Raw genomic sequence first — 24,067 nt, forward strand, 5'->3', positions numbered from 1 at the left:
TGTTCACCCAGTACCAGTACTCCATTACATCTCCTGTTCACCCAGTACCAGTACTCCATTACATCTTCTGTTCACCCAGTACCAGTACTCCATTACATCTCTTGTTCACCCAGTACCAGTACTCCATTACATCTCCTGTTCACCCAGTACCAGTACTCCATTACATCTCCTGATCACCCAGTACCAGTACTCCATTACATCTTCTGTTCACCCAGTACCAGTACTCCATTACATCTTCTGTTCACCCAGTACCAGTACTCCATTACATCTCTTGTTCACCCAGTACCAGTACTCCATTACATCTCCTGTTCACCCAGTACCAGTACTCCATTACATCTCCTGTTCACCCAGTACCAGTACTCCATTACATCTTCTGTTAACCCAGTACCAGTACTCCATTACATCTCCTGTTCACCCAGTACCAGTACTCCATTAAATCTTTTGTTCACCCAGTACCAGTACTCCATTACATCTTATGTTCACCCAGTACCGGTACTGCATTACATCTTCTGTTCACCCAGTACCAGTACTCCATTACATCTTCTGTTCACCCAGTACCAGTACTCCATTACATCTTCTGTTCACCCAGTACCAGTACTCCATTACATCTCCTGTTCACCCAGTACCAGTACTCCATTACATCTTCTGTTCACCCAGTACCAGTACTCCATTACATCTTCTGTTCACCCAGTACCGGTTCTCCATTACATCTTCTGTTCACCCAGTACCAGTACTCCATGACATCATCTGTTCACCCAGTACCAGTACTACATTACATCTCCTGTTCACCAGGTACCAGTACTCCATTACATCTTCTGTTCACCCAGTACCAGTACTCCATTACATCTCCTGTTCACCCAGTACCAGTACTACATTACATCTCCTGTTCATACAGTACCGGTACTACATTACATCTTCTGTACACCCAGTACCAGTACATCTTCTATTCACCCAGTACCAGTATTCAATTACAGCTCCCATTCATCCTGCCTTACACCTTATACTATTTGTCACTACCTCCTCCTCATTACATCTCCCTCCCACATCTCCCTCTCTTCTTCCTCTGTCACTGAGGCCTCTTCCTTCTTGCATAGTGCCCTGTAATGTCTGGGAGAATCTCACCTGTCACGACATTGTTCTGTAGAGCACAGCAGTATCAATAAGCAATTTACAGCACCTACCTTCCCTCTCACTTTCCATTTTTTCCTCTGCACTCACTTACCTTCCTCTGTTAGTTTGATAAAATGTGTTATTTTTTCATATTCAGCCAGTTCCTGTAAGTACAGATGTGCAGTTATTTTATTTTTATAATCATACCTTGGACAATTTTGTTTGAATTAAAAGATAATTTATTCTAGCGTATTCTCCATGCCTCTTGGTGAATCTACGAGCACGTGTGGCTAAAGCTACTAATGAAGTTTAAGTAAGTTTGCAATTAATAATTCTGGATGGTGTCCATTCATTGATGTTTTGGGTTTCCTCTGCTGGTGGCAGTTACCAAGTTTTTATTAACCACACATGCTGAGGTAACCATAAGTCACTAGTGGCGATTTTCAGATTGATGTATTTGGGAAATTGGCCGGCCTCTCGTGACATCAGCGTATACTCAGTGTTATTATACAGAGCGGTGTGACTGTTATGACCGTATACTCAGTACTATTATTAAAATCGGTGTGACCATTATAAGTACTGTAAGTGAAAATACAGTATAGTGTTATAGTATACAGGTATTTGGTTTATATACAGTACCCGGATCATCCTCATGATGTGCTGGCTGTCTGTGGGCTGTGCCAGGCGGATGTTATATTCCATGTTCCGATGAGCAGCTCCTGTGACAGATTAATACAGATTTACAGTTACACAAAACAATTATTATATTGTTACATCCACAATCAGTGACCAGCGATAAAACAAAATCATTTATTGCTGCAATTTAAACACCCTACTCACATCGGCCATGGAGTCGGGTCTCTAAGCTCAGCCACCATAAAAGGCCCTACGCCTTTACTCAGTCCTGCCCCCTCTCCTCTCATTACACTAATGCAGCCTCCTCCTGCCACCTGCCACAGTCCTGTGTACCCCAGAAGGCTCTGAGAGAGGCAGATACCTGATCTTTGCTAAATTCATCCATACACTGATCATGAGCATTCTAGGTGAGAGAAGCCAGTGTGTCATAATGTGAACTGGAGACACTACAATGTGGCATATGGCTAACTTGATGCTCTGCACTGTGACAAACTGTGGCCTGGGAGTGTTACAATGTAGCATACTGGGCATTGGAGGAACTGTTGTATAATATGTACAGGGGGCACTGCAGTGTGGTATCATGTGACCTCGGAGTAGTACAATGTAGCATACTGGACATTTGAGGAACTGTTGTATAATATGAACAGAGGGCACTGCAGTGTGGTATCATGTGACCTCGGAGTAGTATAATGTAGCCTACAGGGCATTGTAGGAACTGTTGTATAATATGAACAGAGGGCACTGCAGTGTGGCATCATGTGACCTCGGAGTAGTACAATGTAGCCTACAGGGCATTGTAGGAACTGTTGTATAATATGAACAGTGGGCACTGCTGTGTGGCATCATGTGACCTCGGAGTAGTACAATGTAGCATACTGGGAATTGGAGGAACTGTTGTATAGTATGAACAGGGGGCACTGCAGTGTGGCATCATGTGACCTCGGAGTAGTACAATGTAGCATACTGGACATTTCAGGAACTGTTGTATAATATGAACAGAGGGCACTGCAGTGTGGCATCATGTGACCTCGGAGTAGTACAATGTAGCCTACAGGGCATTGTAGGAACTGTTGTATAATATGAACAGGGGGCACTGCAGTGTGGCATCATGTGACCTCGGAGTAGTACAATGTAGCATGCTGGGCACTGGAGGAACTGTTGTATAATATGTACAGGGGGCACTGCAGTGTGGCATCATGTGACCTCGGAGTAGTATAATGTAGCATACTGGGCACAGGAGGAACTGTTGTATAATATGAACAGGGGGCACTGCAGTGTGGCATCATGTGACCTCGGAGTAGTACAATGTAGCCTACAGGGCATTGGAGGAACTGTTGTATAATATGAACAGGGGGCACTGCAGTGTGGTATCATGTGACCTCGGAGTAGTACAATGTAGCATACTGGGCATTGTAGGAACTGTTGTATAATATGAACAGAGGGCACTGCAGTGTGGCATCATGTGACCTCGGAGTAGTACAATGTAGCATACTGGGCATTGTAGGAACTGTTGTATAATATGAACAGGGGGCACTGCAGTGTGGTATCATGTGACCTCGGAGTAGTACAATGTAGCATGCTGGGCACTGGAGGAACTGTTGTATAATATGTACAGGGGGCACTGCAGTGTGGCATCATGTGACCTCGGAGTAGTACAATGTAGCATGCTGGGCACTGGAGGAACTGTTGTATAATATGAACAGAGGGCACTGCAGTGTGGCATCATGTGACCTCGGAGTAGTACAATGTAGCATACTGGGCATTGTAGGAACTGTTGTATAATATGAACAGGGGGCACTGCAGTGTGGCATCATGTGACCTCGGAGTAGTACAATGTAGCATACTGGGCACTGGAGGAACTGTTGTATAATATGTACAGGGGGCACTGCAGTGTGGTATCATGTGACCTCGGAGTAGTACAATGTAGCATACTGGACATTTGAGGAACTGTTGTATAATATGAACAGAGGGCACTGCAGTGTGGCATCATGTGACCTCGGAGTAGTACAATGTAGCCTACAGGGCATTGTAGGAACTGTTGTATAATATGAACAGGGGGCACTGCAGTGTGGCATCATGTGACCTCGGAGTAGTACAATGTAGCATACTGGGCATTGTAGGAACTGTTGTATAATATGAACAGAGGGCACTGCAGTGTGTCATCATGGGACCTCGGAGTAGTACAATGTAGCATACTGGGCACTGGAGGAACTGTTGTATAATATGAACAGGGGGCACTGCAGTGTGGCATCATGTGACCTCGGAGTAGTACAATGTAGCATACTGGACACTGGAGGAACTGTTGTATAATATGAACAGGGGGCACTGCAGTGTGGCATCATGTGACCTCGGAGTAGTACAATGTAGCCTACAGGGCATTGTAGGAACTGTTGTATAATATGAACAGGGGGCACTGCAGTGTGGCATCATGTGACCTCGGAGTAGTACAATGTAGCATACTGGGCATTGTAGGAACTGTTGTATAATATGAACAGAGGGCACTGCAGTGTGGCATCATGTGACCTCGGAGTAGTACAATGTAGCATACTGGGCATTGTAGGAACTGTTGTATAATATGAACAGGGGGCACTGCATTGTGGCATCATGTGACCTCGGAGTAGTACAATGTAGCATACTGGGCATTGTAGGAACTGTTGTATAATATGAACAGGGGGCACTGCAGTGTGGTATCATGTGACCTCGGAGTAGTACAATGTAGCATACTAGGCATTGGAGGAACTGTTGTATAATATGAACAGAGGGTACTGCAGTGTGGCATCATGTGACCTCGGAGTAGTACAATGTAGCATGCTGGGCACTGGAAGAACTGTTGTATAATATGAACAGAGGGCACTGCAGTGTGGTATCATGTGTCCTCGGAGTAGTACAATGTAGCATACTGGGCATTGTAGGAACTGTTGTATAATATGAACAGGGGGCACTGCATTGTGGCATCATGTGACCTCGGAGTAGTACAATGTAGCATACTGGGCATTGTAGGAACTGTTGTATAATATGAACAGGGGGCACTGCAGTGTGGTATCATGTGACCTCGGAGTAGTACAATGTAGCATACTGGGCATTGGAGGAACTGTTGTATAATATATACAGGGGGCACTGCAGTGTGGCATCATGTGACCTCGGAGTAGTACAATGTAGCATACTGGGCATTGGAGGAACTGTTGTATAATATGAACAGGGGGCACTGCAGTGTGGTATCATGTGACCTCGGAGTAGTACAATGTAGCATACTGGGCATTGGAGGAACTGTTGTATAATATGTACAGGGGGCACTGCAGTGTGGCATCATGTGACCTCGGAGTAGTACAATGTAGCCTACTGGGCATTGGAGGAACTGTTGTATAATATGAACAGGGGGCACTGCAGTGTGGCATCATGTGACCTCGGAGTAGTACAATGTAGCATACTGGGCATTGGAGGAACTGTTGTATAATATGTACAGGGGGCACTGCAGTGTGGCATCATGTGACCTCGGAGTAGTACAATGTAGCATACTGGGCACTGGAGGAACTGTTGTATAATATGAACAGAGGGCACTGCAGTGTGGTATCATGTGACCTCGGAGTAGTACAATGTAGCCTACTGGGCATTTTAGGAACTGTTGTATAATATGAACAGGGGGCACTGCAGTGTGGCATCATGTGACCTCGGAGTAGTACAATGTAGCATACTGGGCATTGGAGGAACTGTTGTATAATATGAACAGGGGGCACTGCAGTGTGGTATCATGTGACCTCGGAGTAGTACAATGTAGCATACTGGGCATTGGAGGAACTGTTGTATAATATGTACAGGGGGCACTGCAGTGTGGCATCATGTGACCTCGGAGTAGTACAATGTAGCATACTGGGCATTGGAGGAACTGTTGTATAATATGTACAGGGGGCACTGCAGTGTGGCATCATGTGACCTCGGAGTAGTACAATGTAGCATACTGGGCATTTTAGGAACTGTTGTATAATATGAACAGGGGGCACTGCAGTGTGGCATCATGTGACCTCGGAGTAGTACAATGTAGCATACTGGGCATTGTAGGAACTGTTGTATAATATGAACAGGGGGCACTGCAGTGTGGCATCATGTGACCTCGGAGTAGTACAATGTAGCATACTGGGCACTGGAGGAACTGTTGTATAATATGAACAGAGGGCACTGCAGTGTGGCATCATGTGACCTCGGAGTAGTACAATGTAGCATACTGGGCATTGCAGGAACTGTTGTATAATATGAACAGGAGGCACTGCAGTGTGGCATCATGTGACCTCGGAGTAGTACAATGTAGCATACTGGGCATTTTAGGAACTGTTGTATAATATGAACAGGGGGCACTGCAGTGTGGCATCATGTGACCTCGGAGTAGTACAATGTAGCATACTGGGCATTGTAGGAACTGTTGTATAATATGAACAGAGGGCACTGCTGTGTGGCATCATGTGACCTCGGAGTAGTACAATGTAGCATACTGGGCATTGGAGGAACTGTTGTATAATAAGAACAGAGGGCACTGCAGTGTGGCATCATGTGACCTCGGAGTAGTACAATGTAGCATGCTGGGCACTGGAGGAACTGTTGTATAATATGAACAGAGGGCACTGCAGTGTGGCATCATGTGACCTCGGAGTAGTATAATGTAGCATACTGGGCATTTGAGGAACTGTTGTATAATATGAACAGGGGGCACTGCAGTGTGGTATCATGTGACCTCGGAGTAGTACAATGTAGCATACTGGGCATTGGAGGAACTGTTGTATAATATGAACAGGGGGCACTGCAGTGTGACATCATGTGACCTCGGAGTAGTACAATGTAGCATACTGGGCATTGGAGGAACTGTTGTATAATATGAACAGAGGGCACTGCAGTGTGGTATCATGTGACCTCGGAGTAGTACAATGTAGCATACTGGGCATTGGAGGAACTGTTGTATAATATGAACAGAGGGCACTGCAGTGTGGTATCATGTGACCTCGGAGTAGTACAATGTAGCATACTGGGCATTGGAGGAACTGTTGTATAATATGAACAGAGGGCACTGCAGTGTGGTATCATGTGACCTCGGAGTAGTACAATGTAGCATACTGGGCATTGGAGGAACTGTTGTATAATATGAACAGAGGGCACTGCAGTGTGGTATCATGTGACCTCGGAGTAGTATAATGTAGCGTACTGGACATTGGAGGAACTGTTGTATAATATGAACAGAGGGCACTGCAGTGTGGTATCATGTGACCTCGGAGTAGTACAATGTAGCATACTGGGCATTGTAGGAACTGTTGTATAATATGAACAGAGGGCACTGCTGTGTGGCATCATGTGACCTCGGAGTAGTACAATGTAGCATACTGGGCATTGGAGGAACTGTTGTATAATAAGAACAGAGGGCACTGCAGTGTGGCATCATGTGACCTCGGAGTAGTACAATGTAGCATGCTGGGCACTGGAGGAACTGTTGTATAATATGAACAGAGGGCACTGCAGTGTGGCATCATGTGACCTCGGAGTAGTATAATGTAGCATACTGGGCATTTGAGGAACTGTTGTATAATATGAACAGGGGGCACTGCAGTGTGGTATCATGTGACCTCGGAGTAGTACAATGTAGCATACTGGGCATTGGAGGAACTGTTGTATAATATGAACAGGGGGCACTGCAGTGTGACATCATGTGACCTCGGAGTAGTACAATGTAGCATACTGGGCATTGGAGGAACTGTTGTATAATATGAACAGAGGGCACTGCAGTGTGGTATCATGTGACCTCGGAGTAGTACAATGTAGCATACTGGGCACTGGAGGAACTGTTGTATAATATGAACAGGGGGCACTGCAGTGTGGCATCATGTGACCTCGGAGTAGTACAATGTAGCATACTGGGCATTGGAGGAACTGTTGTATAATATGAACAGGGGGCACTGCAGTGTGGCATCATGTGACCTCGGAGTAGTACAATGTAGCATACTGGGCATTGGAGAAACTATTGTATAATATGAACAGGGGGCACTGCAGTGTGGCATCATGTGACCTCGGAGTAGTACAATGTAGCATACTGGGCATTGGAGGAACTGTTGTATAATAAGAACAGAGGGCACTGCAGTGTGGCATCATGTGACCTCGGAGTAGTACAATGTAGCATGCTGGGCACTGGAGGAACTGTTGTATAATATGAACAGAGGGCACTGCAGTGTGGCATCATGTGACCTCGGAGTAGTATAATGTAGCATACTGGGCATTTGAGGAACTGTTGTATAATATGAACAGGGGGCACTGCAGTGTGGTATCATGTGACCTCGGAGTAGTACAATGTAGCATACTGGGCATTGGAGGAACTGTTGTATAATATGAACAGGGGGCACTGCAGTGTGACATCATGTGACCTCGGAGTAGTACAATGTAGCATACTGGGCATTGGAGGAACTGTTGTATAATATGAACAGAGGGCACTGCAGTGTGGTATCATGTGACCTCGGAGTAGTACAATGTAGCATACTGGGCACTGGAGGAACTGTTGTATAATATGAACAGGGGGCACTGCAGTGTGGCATCATGTGACCTCGGAGTAGTACAATGTAGCATACTGGGCATTGGAGGAACTGTTGTATAATATGAACAGGGGGCACTGCAGTGTGGCATCATGTGACCTCGGAGTAGTACAATGTAGCATACTGGGCATTGGAGAAACTATTGTATAATATGAACAGGGGGCACTGCAGTGTGGCATCATGTGACCTCGGAGTAGTACAATGTAGCATACTGGGCATTGGAGGAACTGTTGTATAATATGAACAGGGGGCACTGCAGTGTGGTATCATGTGACCTCGGAGTAGTACAATGTAGCATACTGGGCATTGGAGGAACTGTTGTATAATATGAACAGGGGGCACTGCAGTGTGGTATCATGTGACCTCGGAGTAGTATAATGTAGCATACTGGACATTGGAAGAACTGTTGTATAATATGAACAGGGGGCACTGCAGTGTGGCATCATGTGACCTCGGAGTAGTACAATGTAGCATACTGGGCATTGTAGGAACTGTTGTATAATATGAACAGAGGGCACTGCTGTGTGGCATCATGTGACCTCGGAGTAGTACAATGTAGCATACTGGGCATTGGAGGAACTGTTGTATAATAAGAACAGAGGGCACTGCAGTGTGGCATCATGTGACCTCGGAGTAGTACAATGTAGCATGCTGGGCACTGGAGGAACTGTTGTATAATATGAACAGAGGGCACTGCAGTGTGGCATCATGTGACCTCGGAGTAGTATAATGTAGCATACTGGGCATTTGAGGAACTGTTGTATAATATGAACAGGGGGCACTGCAGTGTGGTATCATGTGACCTCGGAGTAGTACAATGTAGCATACTGGGCATTGGAGGAACTGTTGTATAATATGAACAGGGGGCACTGCAGTGTGACATCATGTGACCTCGGAGTAGTACAATGTAGCATACTGGGCATTGGAGGAACTGTTGTATAATATGAACAGAGGGCACTGCAGTGTGGTATCATGTGACCTCGGAGTAGTACAATGTAGCATACTGGGCATTGGAGGAACTGTTGTATAATATGAACAGAGGGCACTGCAGTGTGGTATCATGTGACCTCGGAGTAGTACAATGTAGCATACTGGACATTGAAGTAACTGTTGTATAATATGAACAGAGGGCACTGCAGTGTGGCATCATGTGACCTCGGAGTAGTACAATGTAGCATACTGGGCACTGGAGGACCTGTTGTATAATATGTACAGGGGGCACTGCAGTGTGGTATCATGTGACCTCGGAGTAGTACAATGTAGCATACTGGGCATTGGAGGAACTGTTGTATAGTATGAACAGAGGGCACTGCAGTGTGGCATCATGTGACCTCGGAGTAGTACAATGTAGCATACTGGACATTGAAGTAACTGTTGTATAGTATGAACAGAGGGCACTGCAGTGTGGCATCATGTGACCTCGGAGTAGTACAATGTAGCACACTGGGCATTGGAGGAACTGTTGTATAATATGAACAGGGGGCACTGCAGTGTGGCATCATGTGACCTCGGAGTAGTACAATGTAGCATACTGGGCATTGGAGAAACTATTGTATAATATGAACAGGGGGCACTGCAGTGTGGCATCATGTGACCTCGGAGTAGTATAATGTAGCATACTGGGCATTGGAGAAACTATTGTATAATATGAACAGGGGGCACTGCAGTGTGGCATCATGTGACCTCTGAGTAGTACAATGTAGCATACTGGGCATTGGAGAAACTGTTGTATAATATGAACAGGGGGCACTGCAGTATGGCATCATGTGACCTCGGAGTAGTACAATGTAGCATACTGGGCATTGGAGAAACTATTGTATAATATGAACAGGGGGCACTGCAGTGTGGCATCATGTGACCTCGGAGTAGTACAATGTAGCATACTGGGCATTGGAGAAACTATTGTATAATATGAACAGGGGGCACTGCAGTGTGGCATCATGTAAAACCAATAACCTAAACAAGTGGGAGAAGAGAGCAATTCAAAGGCTAACAAAAGACAGTACGATAGTGATTAAACAAGCCGATAAAGGGGGGGGGCTCATCATACAAGATAGGTCCGATTACATCAGGGAGGCAAAAAGACAGTTAGATAACCATGAGTTTTACCAAATTCTACCGAGAGACTCCACTTTAGGTTTTCTGAGAGAACTTCACGACCTATTAGGACAAGCAATGAGTAACAATCTGATCTCCAAGGAGGAATTCAATTTTTTGATTTGCCCTCACCCCACGGTTCCCATATACTATCACCTCCCCAAAATTCCCAAATCATGCACTGCACCTCCTGGTCGTCCCATCATCTCTGGTGTAGGTTCCCTCACGTCCAATCTCTCACATTATGTTGATATTTTTTTACAGCCACGAGTTACCTTGTTGAAATCATACATCAAAGACACCACACATTTTCTGAATCTCATCAAAAACATCGAGTGGAGAGACTCTTATGGATTCCTCACACTCGATGTTCAAAGTCTGTACACCAATATCCCACATGGTTTAGGCATTAAAGCAATAGCAAAAAGACTTTCTGAGGATGGTGATCTCACTGACATACACCAACAATTCATTTTAGATTCCATATCATTCATACTAAGACACAATTATTTCACGTTTTTGGACACTTTTTACTTACAGGTGATGGGGACGGCCATGGGAACCAGGTTCGCGCCAAGTTACGCCAACCTCTACATGGGTGAAGTCGAAGACCAACTCGTGTGGGGTGGCGGCCTCGGCGCGGGCCTGGTTCTCTATGGCCGTTATATAGATGATCTCTTTATAATTTGGGACGGGGATGCCGACTCCGCCTCTTCCTTTGTCTCTCACCTTAATTCCAATTCTTTTAATTTAACCTTCACGCACACTTATCACTCTCACAAAACCAATTTCTTGGATATCTCCTTGGAGGTCAGAGAGAATAGAATTTCCACCACTAACTACATTAAAGAAGTGGGAACAGATGCATATCTACATTTTAAAAGTGGGCATTATATGCCCTGGAAAAAGAGCATCCCAAAAAGTCAATTCTTACGCCTCAGAAGGAATTGCTCTGACTTAACTTCCTTTAATATACAAGCTCATTCAATGATGGAGGCGTTCCTCAGCAGAGGCTATCCAAAATCACTCATCAAATCAGCATTAGACGAAGTTAGACAACATGAAAGAGAAGATTTATTAATACACAAAGATAAGAGGAGAGATAAAACTACAAATATGGACGAAATAGCGTTTATTTCAACATTTAATAACTGTCACTCAGAAATTAGGAATATTATTTCAAAAAATTATGGAATCCTGAGACAGGACCCACAGTTGTCCCAAATATTACATTCAAAACCCAAGTTTATTTTCCGTAAGAACAAATCACTCAAAAATTTACTTGCCCCCAGTTTCCTGAAAGTTATCAGTGAAGATAAGGAGGGTGTATGTGGGGATAATAATTGGCTGAAGAACCACCAAGAAAGAATAAAAGGTTGTTTCAGATGCGGTAAAAACAAATGTATAACGTGTAACTATATCTCCAACCGAACAAAAACATTTAAAGTTGAAATATCAGATAAACTATTTGAAATTAGGAGTTTTATTAACTGTGACACTCCATATGTCATTTACATGTTGACATGTGGGTGCGGTAAAAAATATATAGGACGAACAACAAGAACACTGAAAACCCGTTTTTTAGAACACAGGAGGAACATTGTAAACAAAATCCAGACTCACAGTGTTCCGAAACACTATTGCGATACACACGGGGGGGACCCCAAATGTCTAAAACTTCTAGGTCTAGAACATATACCCCATACCCAACGAGGAGGGGACAGATATAGGAGACTCTGCAGACAGGAGGTCTTCTGGATGTATCAAATGAATAGCATATTCCCAGGGGGCCTCAACGAGGCAGTAGAATTAAATACTGTGATCTAATGATATATTAGAACCCATGACTGCAATATCACAAACCATAGTAGTACCAAGAATGTATAGGATTCATACATTTTGGGAAGTAGTATATAGGTTGTTCTTTTCTCCCTTTTTTTCCTCTCACCTATATGGAGGGGAGATGGATATTTCCAATCCTCTCTATAAATTGATTAGAGGATTTAATATTTTTATGTAGCAGCTAAATCATAAATAAGATATCTAAAGATATATCTCTCGGAGATTATTAAGCCAACAAGAATCTTTGAGTAAAACATGTTTTGAGAAATTAATATTCTTATCCACCGGTCTTTCAACTGTCTTTGGTAAATATGTGCATTGACAAGGAGAAAAAGTTTTCCAGAGGGATAAACAAAAAACTCTTTCTCTCTAGAATGCTTTTCAGCACCATATTGTTAGATATAAAAGTTTATAGGAAAAATGTTATTAATAAACTGTTTCTAACATATCCGAGCAGTGTCTGCTCCTGTTAAATTAATTATTGATTGTTAGAACTGAGGATGGGTTACTATGGCAACGGATATGATTGTCCGACACCACACTACTATATATATTGTTTTTTTCCCCCTTTTTTGCACATCCACAGTCACAAGATAGAATAAATACGAAACTGCTTATATAATGAAATTGTATTTTTATTATAACCCATTGCCGATCAGTGACTGTATTAACAGATTTCACAGTCCGTTCACGTGATCTCCGCCGCCTCGCTGCTAACTACAATTCCCAGAGGCAGTGGGACGACGTATGACCACGTGTTAGCACACTGTACAGTCCGGTCACGTGTATCTTGCCGCCGAGCCGTTCTACTACGATTCCCAGAGGCAGCGAGACGGCGGAGTGTCACGTGACCGGAAGTTACCAAGCAGACGTGTTCCGCCCATTGGAACGCGAGTGCGCTCCATCGAGCGGAAAGGCTATAACCAGTGCAGAATATAACATTAAAGGAACATCCACGTTAGTCATTATCATAGAACAACACTATTATAACATAAGTTTGCAAATGACTAATGCCTGCAACCAGTATACTGGATATATGAGGTATGATTAAACCTCTCCATCCAGTATATAGGCTCCTATGACCCGGAAGTACTAACACAGAGGTCAACTAGAATAAATGGATCTGTATTTTTGATCAAATTGTTTATAAAGAAATAGAGTCTTCTCCATTGAGTCTGTCCCCACAATATATAAAGGAACCAATGATGGGTTATGATGATTGTTTTTATGTATAAATCATGTATTCAGAAGGATTGAGTGAAACAGCTGCTGTCTGTTTGATAATTATCTAAGGTATAAATACCATGCTAGTGGCCTACCTAAGTCACCTTTGAAAAAGCTGCAGTGCTTTGCAGTGAAACGCGTTAGGAGGAGGCTACCTGGGTCAATTTTAACGCTACTTTTGACTGCCACACAATATCCGGACCAAACACTGGACTTCTGCCATCTACAGTTTAACTGAGACATCAAATCCTGATTAAGGAGCACCATCTACCCCATCTCTATAAAGAGGACACCGTAACAAATGAGGACCCTGAATCTGACTGATTGGAAGCTTAAACATCAGTGACGTTTCCAAAGGGACTACACCTCTAGCGGTATTTGGGTAAAGTGCATCGGTGTGACTGCGCTGTCAGTCTGTCTCCATCTGCTAAAATTTCCAGGTTTCTACATTAGGAACGGATGCTAATGTGTTAGGCAGTCAATTCTTGACCCTTATGAATTGTTTTTAAATGTTATGGATATAAATCCATTTTTTATTTAAAGGCCGTTGTTACTATCAATAATATTTTATTAAATTGTATAACCTTTTTTATCACTCAATCCTTCGTATTATTAATTATATACACCAATCCATTTAGCGCTGCTATCCTTCTTCTTGTATATTTTTTTGATGTTTGGTTGGGATGTAACTACCCCCGATTATTGTAGCAGCAGCATTAGAAACACAGCACCAACAAGCGCCCGATCTTCCATTTATTTGGTATTTCTTCTTGCATTGTAGGAACTGTTGGATAATATGTACAGGGGGCACTGCAGTGTGGCATCATGTGACCTCGGAGTAGTACAATGTAGCATACTGGGCATTGTAGGAACTGTTGTATAATATGAACAGAGGGCACTGCAGTGTGGCATCATGTGACCTCGGAGTAGTACAATGTAGCATACTGGGCATTGGAGGAACTGTTGTATAATATGAACAGGGGGCACTGCAGTGTGACATCATGTGACCTCGGAGTAGTACAATGTAGCATACTGGGCATTGGAGGAACTATTGTATAATATGAACAGAGGGCACTGCAGTGTGGCATCATGTGACCTCTGCGTAGTACAATGTAGCCTACAGGGCATTGTAGGAACTGTTGTATAATATGAACAGGGGGCACTGCAGTGTGGCATCATGTGACCTCGGAGTAGTACAATGTAGCCTACAGGGCATTGTAGGAACTGTTGTATAATATGAACAGGGGGCACTGCAGTGTGGTATCATGTGACCTCTGCGTAGTACAATGTAGCCTACAGGGCATTGTAGGAACTGTTGTATAATATGAACAGGGGGCACTGCAGTGTGGCATCATGTGACCTCGGAGTAGTACAATGTAGCATACTGGGCACTGGAGGAACTGTTGTATAATATGAACAGAGGGCACTGCAGTGTGGCATCATGTGACCTCGGAGTAGTACAATGTAGCATACTGGGCATTGTAGGAACTGTTGTATAATATGTACAGGGGGCACTGCAGTGTGGCATCATGTGACCTCGGAGTAGTACAATGTAGCATACTGGGCACTGGAGGAACTGTTGTATAATATGAACAGGGGGCACTGCAGTGTGGTATCATGTGACCTCGGAGTAGTACAATGTAGCATACTGGGCATTGGAGGAACTGTTGTATAATATGAACAGAGGGCACTACAGTGTGGCATCATGTGACCTCTGCGTAGTACAATGTAGCCTACAGGGCATTGTAGGAACTGTTGTATAATATGAACAGAGGGCACTGCAGTGTGACATCATGTGACCTCGGAGTAGTACAATGTAGCATACTGGGCATTGGAGGAACTGTTGTATAATATGAACAGAGGGCACTGCAGTGTGGCATCATGTGACCTCTGCGTAGTACAATGTAGCCTACAGGGCATTGTAGGAACTGTTGTATAATATGAACAGAGGGCACTGCAGTGTGACATCATGTGACCTCGGAGTAGTACAATGTAGCATACAGGGCATTGGAGGAACTGTTGTATAATATGAACAGGGGGCACTGCAGTGTGGCATCATGTGACCTCGGAGTAGTACAATGTAGCATACTGGGCATTGTAGGAACTGTTGTATAATATGAACAGGGGGCACTGCAGTGTGGCATCATGTGACCTCTGCGTAGTACAATGTAGCCTACAGGGCATTGTAGGAACTGTTGTATAATATGAACAGAGGGCACTGCAGTGTGACATCATGTGACCTCGGAGTAGTACAATGTAGCATACTGGGCATTGTAGGAACTGTTGTATAATATGAACAGGGGGCACTGCAGTGTGGTATCATGTGACCTCGGAGTAGTACAATGTACCATACTGGGCATTGTAGGAACTGTTGTATAATATGAACAGGGGGCACTGCAGTGTGACATCATGTGACCTCGGAGTAGTACAATGTAGCATACTGGACATTGGAGGAACTGTTGTATAATATAAACAGGGGGCACTGCAGTGTGGCATCATGTGACCTCGGAGTAGTACAATGTAGCATACTGGGCATTGGAGGAACTATTGTATAATATGAACAGGGGGCACTGCAGTGTGGCATCATGTGACCTCGGAGTAGTACAATGTAGCATACTGGGCATTGGAGGAACTGTTGTATAATATGAACAGGGGGCACTGCAGTGTGACATCATGTGACCTCGGAGTAGTACAATGTAGCATGCTGGGCACTGGAAGAACTGTTGTATAATATGAACAGGGGGCACTGCAGTGTGGTATCATGTGACCTCGGAGTAGTACAATGTAGCATACTGGGCATTGTAGGAACTGTTGTATAATATGAACAGGGGGCACTGCAGTGTGGTATCATGTGACCTCGGAGTAGTACAATGTAGCCTACAGGGCATTGTAGGAACTGTTGTATAATATGAACAGGGGGCACTGCAGTGTGGCATCATGTGACCTCTGCGTAGTACAATGTAGCCTACAGGGCATTGTAGGAACTGTTGTATAATATGAACAGGGGGCACTGCAGTGTGGTATCATGTGACCTCTGCGTAGTACAATGTAGCCTACAGGGCATTGTAGGAACTGTTGTATAATATGAACAGGGGGCACTGCAGTGTGGCATCATGTGACCTCTGCGTAGTACAATGTAGCCTACAGGGCATTGTAGGAACTGTTGTATAATATGAACAGAGGGCACTGCAGTGTGACATCATGTGACCTCGGAGTAGTATAATGTAGCATACTGGGCACTGGAGGAACTATTGTATAATATGAACAGGGGGCACTGCAGTGTGGCATCATGTGACCTCGGAGTAGTACAATGTAGCATACTGGGCATTGGAGGAACTGTTGTATAATATGAACAGGGGGCACTGCAGTGTGACATCATGTGACCTCGGAGTAGTACAATGTAGCATACTGGGCATTGTAGGAACTGTTGTATAATATGAACAGGGGGCACTGCAGTGTGGCATCATGTGACCTCGGAGTAGTACAATGTAGCATACTGGGCATTGTAGGAACTGTTGTATAATATGAACAGGGGGCACTGCAGTGTGGCATCATGTGACCTCGGAGTAGTACAATGTAGCCTACAGGGCATTGTAGGAACTGTTGTATAATATGTACAGGGGGCACTGCAGTGTGACATCATGTGACCTCGGAGTAGTACAATGTAGCATACAGGGCATTGTAGGAACTGTTGTATAATATGAACAGAGGGCACTGCAGTGTGGTATCATGTGACCTCGGAGTAGTACAATGTAGCCTACAGGGCATTGTAGGAACTGTTGTATAATATGTACAGGGGGCACTGCAGTGTGACATCATGTGACCTCGGAGTAGTACAATGTAGCATACAGGGCATTGGAGGAACTGTTGTATAATATGAACAGGGGGCACTGCAGTGTGGCATCATGTGACCTCGGAGTAGTACAATGTAGCATACTGGGCATTGTAGGAACTGTTGTATAATATGAACAGGGGGCACTGCAGTGTGGCATCATGTGACCTCTGCGTAGTACAATGTAGCCTACAGGGCATTGTAGGAACTGTTGTATAATATGAACAGAGGGCACTGCAGTGTGACATCATGTGACCTCGGAGTAGTACAATGTAGCATACTGGGCATTGTAGGAACTGTTGTATAATATGAACAGGGGGCACTGCAGTGTGGTATCATGTGACCTCGGAGTAGTACAATGTACCATACTGGGCATTGTAGGAACTTGTTATGCACACCAGTGCCTGCAGGAATGTACTGGTGTCTGAACAGAGAGGGATGCAAAACAAATGAACTAACAGACAGACTGGGAAGTATGACATCACATACACAGAAAGTGATAGGGTAACAAAACCAACACAAAGTGAACAGATAAGCCCAGAGGCTAAGAAACTGGGTGTCTCCCTAGTATTACAAATGCTCAGATGGAAAAGGCAAGATGTTGTGTTTTAATACGTAGAGAACCCGAAATGCTGTTGCTAAGGGCAACAGCAAAACCCTAAAGGGTTACCAACGGGTGTGGCAGCAAACTCCTTGGTCAGAGATGGAATAGTAGACACAAGGAGAGTCTCCACAATCCTATTTCTCACTTGCAGGGCACAGGTTCAGCTTCCTGCCACTAAACTGACACATGGACGCCCTGCACAGTGAGAGAGGATTAAGCAGGCAGGTCTGAAAGTACAGTCACAAACCTGCTGGGTTCTCAGAATAACAAAAGAACTTTAGCAGGCTAAACGACTGACTCCAGTCTTACTGCTAGGTCTGGATTGGCAGAGTGTAGTACCAAATCTCCAGGCCTATTTGCAGTAAGCAATAACAAATACAAAGCTACACAGTACTGGCTAATTTTCAGGAACTGACTAACCAACAAAGATTCAGCAGCATCTGCTTAATCTGAGAAGAGGCCTTATAAAGCAGGTGCTGGCCACGCCCCACTCAGACTTCACAGACTGTGAGCACAAAAACCAGCACCGGATCCCCTGCCTGTAACCACTGCACAGCAAAAGACCCGAACTGGAGTATCAGCTGCGCTCAGGTTATTCCGCTAGCACTCGTCTCCCGGTTGCCATGACGACGTGGCAGCACAGGGCAGGAGACCCTAACAGTACCCCCCCTCTGACGAGGGGTCAAAGAACCCCTACCACCGGGTTTATCGGGGAACTGCGAGAAGAAAGAGCGTATCAGTCTGGGGGCATGAAGATCACAACTGCGCACCCACGACCGCTCCTCCGGGCCATACCCCTTCCAGTGCACCAAAAATGACAGCCGACCCCGAACCATCTTGGAGTCAAGAATCCTTTCAACAACAAACTCCCTCTGGCCACGTATCAGAAGAGGGGAAGGTCTTCCTCTGGAAGAAGGATTACTAATCGCCCGTTTTAAAAGGGAACAATGAAATGTTTTATTGATACCCAAAGAACGGGGCAGATCTAACTGAAATGCCACTGGATTGATAACCCTGGTGATCTTATAAGGGCCGATGAACCGGGGGCCTAACTTATGAGATGGCTGTCTCAACTTCAAATTCTTGGTAGACAACCAGACGAAGTCTCCTAATTTGAAGCTGCAGGGTCTTTTCCGCTTATCAAAAACCCTTTTGGTCACTAATGACACAGACACAAGGGCTTTCTTCACTTTCCTCCAAATACCTCTAAGGACCGAAACGACAGAGGAACCACCAGGCGTGGAGTCCAGGGGGTCAAAAGAATTGGCCTTAGGATGATGCCCATACACACAAAGGAAAGGAGAGATCCCTGTAGCAGAGTGAGCCGCGTTGTTATAGGCAAACTCCGCCATGGACAGATGAGCAACCCAGTCAGTCTGACACTTGGAGACATAACACCTGAGGAACTGCTCCAAGGACTGGTTCACCCTTTCAGTCTGCCCATTAGACTGCGGATGGTAGCCTGACGACAAGCTGACAGAAATCTGGAGATCGGAACAAAATGCCCTCCAGAATTTGGCCACAAACTGGGATCCGCGGTCAGAGACCACATCAAGTGGCAACCCGTGGAGACGCACAACATGCAGCATAAATAATTCAGACAGGCGTCTGGCCGATGGCAGCCCAACCAGTGGAACGAAGTGCGCCATCTTCGAAAACCTGTCAACGACAACCCAGATGGCTGTCATCCCCGAGGATTTGGGCAAGTCCACCACAAAATCCATTGAAATGTGGGTCCATGGCTTAGATGGAATAGAGAGTGGATGCAATGGGCCAACAGGAACCCCTCTAGGAGTCTTATTTCGGGCACAGATGTCACATGCCCGAACCCACTGATCCACATCCTTAGCCACCGAGGGCCACCACACCGCCCTAGATAGCAACTCCCGAGTTCTGGCAATACCCGGGTGACCTGCCGACTTCTTGGCATGGAATTCCAGGAACACTCGCTGTCTTAACCTAGGAGGCACAAACAAAAGACCTACCAGAAGGTCTGGAGGAGCCTGCTCCTGTGCTCTAAGGACTAATGACAAGAGGTCCTGGGTAATGCCCACTTTAATACATGAGGGGGACACAATGGGCAACGGCTCCTCGGTGGTCTCTTGGATTGGAGCAAAACTCCGCGAGAGCGCATCAGCCTTGATGTTTTTTGACCCAGGGCGATATGTTATCAAAAAATTAAAGCGAGCAAAAAACAAAGCCCATCGTGCCTGCCTGGCATTGAGACGCTTTGCTGACTCTAAATATGCCAAATTCTTATGGTCGGTGAGAATTGAGACCACAAACTTAGCCCCCTCAAGCCAGTGTCTCCACTCCTCGAGTGCATCCTTAATAGCCAACAATTCCCGGTTACCAACGTCATAATTCATCTCGGCAGGCGAAAATTTACGGGAAAAGTAAGCACAGGGATGAAGGCGATTATCAGACACTCCCATCTGAGAGAGCACTGCCCCAATACCCATCTCAGAGGCATCCACCTCCACCACAAACGGACGCTCTGGATCTGGGTGTCGCAGCACTTTGGCCGAGACAAATGCCCTTTTGAGACGGGCAAAAGCCGATTTGGCCTCACGAGACCAGTGAGCAACATCCGCCCCTTTCTTAGTGAGTGCCACCAAGGGCGCCACTATAGACGAAAATCCAGCGATAAATCGTCTATAAAAATTTGCAAAGCCCAGGAAACGCTGAAGCGCCTTCAAACTAGTGGGCTGCACCCAATCCAGGACTGCCTGTACCTTGGAACCCTCCATTTGGAAACCCTCTGGGGAGATAATATATCCTAGAAATGCGATTTGCTGAACTTCAAATTCGCACTTCTCCAGCTTCGCCCCAAGCCGGTGGTCTCTGAGTTTCTGGAGGACTAAGCGTACATGCTTCCGATGTTCCTCCAGGGAATGGGAGAAGATTAGGATGTCATCTAAGTATACGACCAAGAATCTATCCAAATATTCCCTGAGCACATCGTTCATGAAATCCTGGAAGACTGCCGGGGCATTACAGAGCCCAAAAGGCATCACCAAATATTCATAATGCCCTGAGTGAGTATTAAAGGCAGTCTTCCATTCATCCCCCTCTCTTATTCGGATTAGATTGTACGCACCGCGTAAGTCAATCTTAGAAAAAATGGTGGCAGTACGAAGCTGGTCAAACAAGACCGAAATGAGAGGCAGTGGGTATGAGTTTTTAATCGTGATACGGTTCAATTCCCTGAAGTCGATGCAGGGTCGCAATGAACCATCCTTTTTACCCACGAAGAAGAACCCCGACCCAACTGGAGACTGTGAAGGTCTGATAAATCCTTTAGCCAAGTTCTCCTGAATGTACTCTGCCATAGCCTGAGTCTCAGGACGTGACAGGGAGTACAACCTGCTCTTGGGAAGCTTAGCATTCGGCAACAAATTAATGGCACAGTCATAGGGGCGATGGGGAGGTAGTACCTCTGCAACTTTTTTGGAGAACACGTCCGCAAAATCTGCATAACACCCTGGCAATCCTGGCAAACTTAGCTGCGAGAGCCTGACTGGAAGGCTCAAGCAACTCCTGAAACAATCAGTACCCCAACTAAGAATCTCCCCAGAGACCCAGTCAAATTGAGGATTGTGGGCCCTTAACCAGGGTAACCCCAACACCATTGGGGCAAAAGTACAGACAGTCACATAAAAGGACAATTTTTCAGAGTGTGTGGCTCCAATAAACAAAGAAATCTGGCTAGTACAAGAGGTAATTTTACCCTGGGATAATGGTTCCCCGTTTAACCCACAAATTTCAATTTCCGATGCCAAAGGTACTAAGGGAACAGAGTGTTTCAGGGCGAATTGGCGGTCCATAAAAACCCCGTCGGCCCCACTGTCCACAAAGGCCTCAGTCTTGACAGTTTGACCGAGGATCTTCAAGGTCACCGGAATGATAAAAGTCTTCTTGGGAAATTCTGACTTCTGGCCTGACAGGATATTTCCCATCACCCTCAGGCCCTGAAGTTTTCCGGCTTTTCTGGGCATGATACTACCACATGACCCTTATTCCCACAGTACAAACACAACCCCTGCTGTCTCCTCCGCGTCTTCTCACGCGAGGAGAGGCGGGTAGCCCCAATCTGCATAGGCTCCTCGGAAAATTCCTCAGAGTCTGAGGTTCCCTTGGGAAGGAAGGAAACCTCGGTCTCCCTTTCAAGCTTACGCTCTCTCAGCCGTCTATCAACCCGGATGGATAACTGCATAAGCTGATCCAAGCTATCAGGCAAGGGATATTGTACCAGTTGGTCTTTTATCTGGTTAGAAAGACCTCTTCGGTACTGGTGTCTCAGGGCTGGGTCATTCCACTGGGTATCATGGGCCAACCTCCGAAACTCCGTACAGTAAACCTCAACTGGCCTTCGCCCTTGCTTAAGGATCGAAATCTGAGCCTCGGCTGAGGCCGTCTTGTCAGGGTCATCATACAACATGCCCAGTGCCGTAAAAAAAAGCATCAACACTTTTAAGCGACGGACAGTCAGGCTGCAACCCATATGCCCAGACCTGTGGGTCTCCTTGTAGCAAGGAAATCACTATGCCCACCCGCTGAATCTCTGACCCAGAAGACTGAGGCCTAAGCTGGAAATATAGCTTGCAGCTCTCCTTGAAACAAAAGAACTGCGAGCGATCTCCAGAAAAACGATCCGGAAGATTTACTTTCGGCTCCTTAACCCCTGAAGGTGCTGCTGCTGCGGGAACTCCGCCAGCGGCCTGGGAGGTGTGCATTTTAATGGACAAATCACTAAATTGACGAGTCAGGACCTGCACCTGATCGACCACCTGTTGCAATGTATTTTGAGGGGTATGCTCCATATTCCCACAAAATTTCAACAGGAGTATTGGGCTGCTGAATATGTTATGCACACCAGTGCCTGCAGGAATGTACTGGTGTCTGAACAGAGAGGGATGCAAAACAAATGAACTAACAGACAGACTGGGAAGTATGACATCACATACACAGAAAGTGATAGGGTAACAAAACCAACACAAAGTGAACAGATAAGCCCAGAGGCTAAGAAACTGGGTGTCTCCCTAGTATTACAAATGCTCAGATGGAAAAGGCAAGATGTTGTGTTTTAATACGTAGAGAACCCGAAATGCTGTTGCTAAGGGCAACAGCAAAACCCTAAAGGGTTACCAACGGGTGTGGCAGCAAACTCCTTGGTCAGAGATGGAATAGTAGACACAAGGAGAGTCTCCACAATCCTATTTCTCACTTGCAGGGCACAGGTTCAGCTTCCTGCCACTAAACTGACACATGGACGCCCTGCACAGTGAGAGAGGATTAAGCAGGCAGGTCTGAAAGTACAGTCACAAACCTGCTGGGTTCTCAGAATAACAAAAGAACTTTAGCAGGCTAAACGACTGACTCCAGTCTTACTGCTAGGTCTGGATTGGCAGAGTGTAGTACCAAATCTCCAGGCCTATTTGCAGTAAGCAATAACAAATACAAAGCTACACAGTACTGGCTAATTTTCAGGAACTGACTAACCAACAAAGATTCAGCAGCATCTGCTTAATCTGAGAAGAGGCCTTATAAAGCAGGTGCTGGCCACGCCCCACTCAGACTTCACAGACTGTGAGCACAAAAACCAGCACCGGATCCCCTGCCTGTAACCACTGCACAGCAAAAGACCCGAACTGGAGTATCAGCTGCGCTCAGGTTATTCCGCTAGCACTCGTCTCCCGGTTGCCATGACGACGTGGCAGCACAGGGCAGGAGACCCTAACAGAACTGTTGTATAATATGAACAGGGGGCACTGCAGTGTGACATCATGTGACCTCGGAGTAGTACAATGTAGCATACTGGACATTGGAGGAACTGTTGTATAATATAAACAGGGGGCACTGCAGTGTGACATCATGTGACCTCGGAGTAGTACAATGTAGCATACTGGACATTGGAGGAACTGTTGTATAATATAAACAGGGGGCACTGCAGTGTGGCATCATGTGACCTCGGAGTAGTACAATGTAGCATACTGGGCACTGGAGGAACTATTGTATAATATGAACAGGGGGCACTGCAGTGTGGCATCATGTGACCTCGGAGTAGTACAATGTAGCATACTGGGCATTGGAGGAACTGTTTTATAATATGAACAGGGGGCACTGCAGTGTGACATCATGTGACCTCGGAGTAGTACAATG

The 24,067-nt window shown here is 45.5% G+C and overlaps 1 protein-coding gene across 2 annotated transcripts in view; it reads right to left on the reverse strand.

The window, feature by feature from the left end:
- LOC134935857 (thialysine N-epsilon-acetyltransferase-like) overlaps positions 1 to 24,067 on the reverse strand; it is an 88,491-nt gene that overhangs the window by 27,620 nt on the left and 36,804 nt on the right. For both annotated transcript variants that reach the window (XM_063930680.1, XM_063930681.1), the window contains exons 2-3: positions 1,750 to 1,829; positions 1,223 to 1,274 (exon numbers count right to left, since the gene is read on the reverse strand). In XM_063930680.1, coding sequence (XP_063786750.1) covers positions 1,223 to 1,274; positions 1,750 to 1,812 — 115 coding nt within the window. In that variant the 5' untranslated portion in view covers positions 1,813 to 1,829. The remainder of the gene's footprint in view (positions 1 to 1,222; positions 1,275 to 1,749; positions 1,830 to 24,067) is intronic.

The sequence above is a fragment of the Pseudophryne corroboree genome, chromosome 6, assembly GCF_028390025.1.
Source record: "Pseudophryne corroboree isolate aPseCor3 chromosome 6, aPseCor3.hap2, whole genome shotgun sequence".
In the NCBI taxonomy this organism is placed as follows: Eukaryota; Metazoa; Chordata; class Amphibia; order Anura; family Myobatrachidae; genus Pseudophryne; species Pseudophryne corroboree.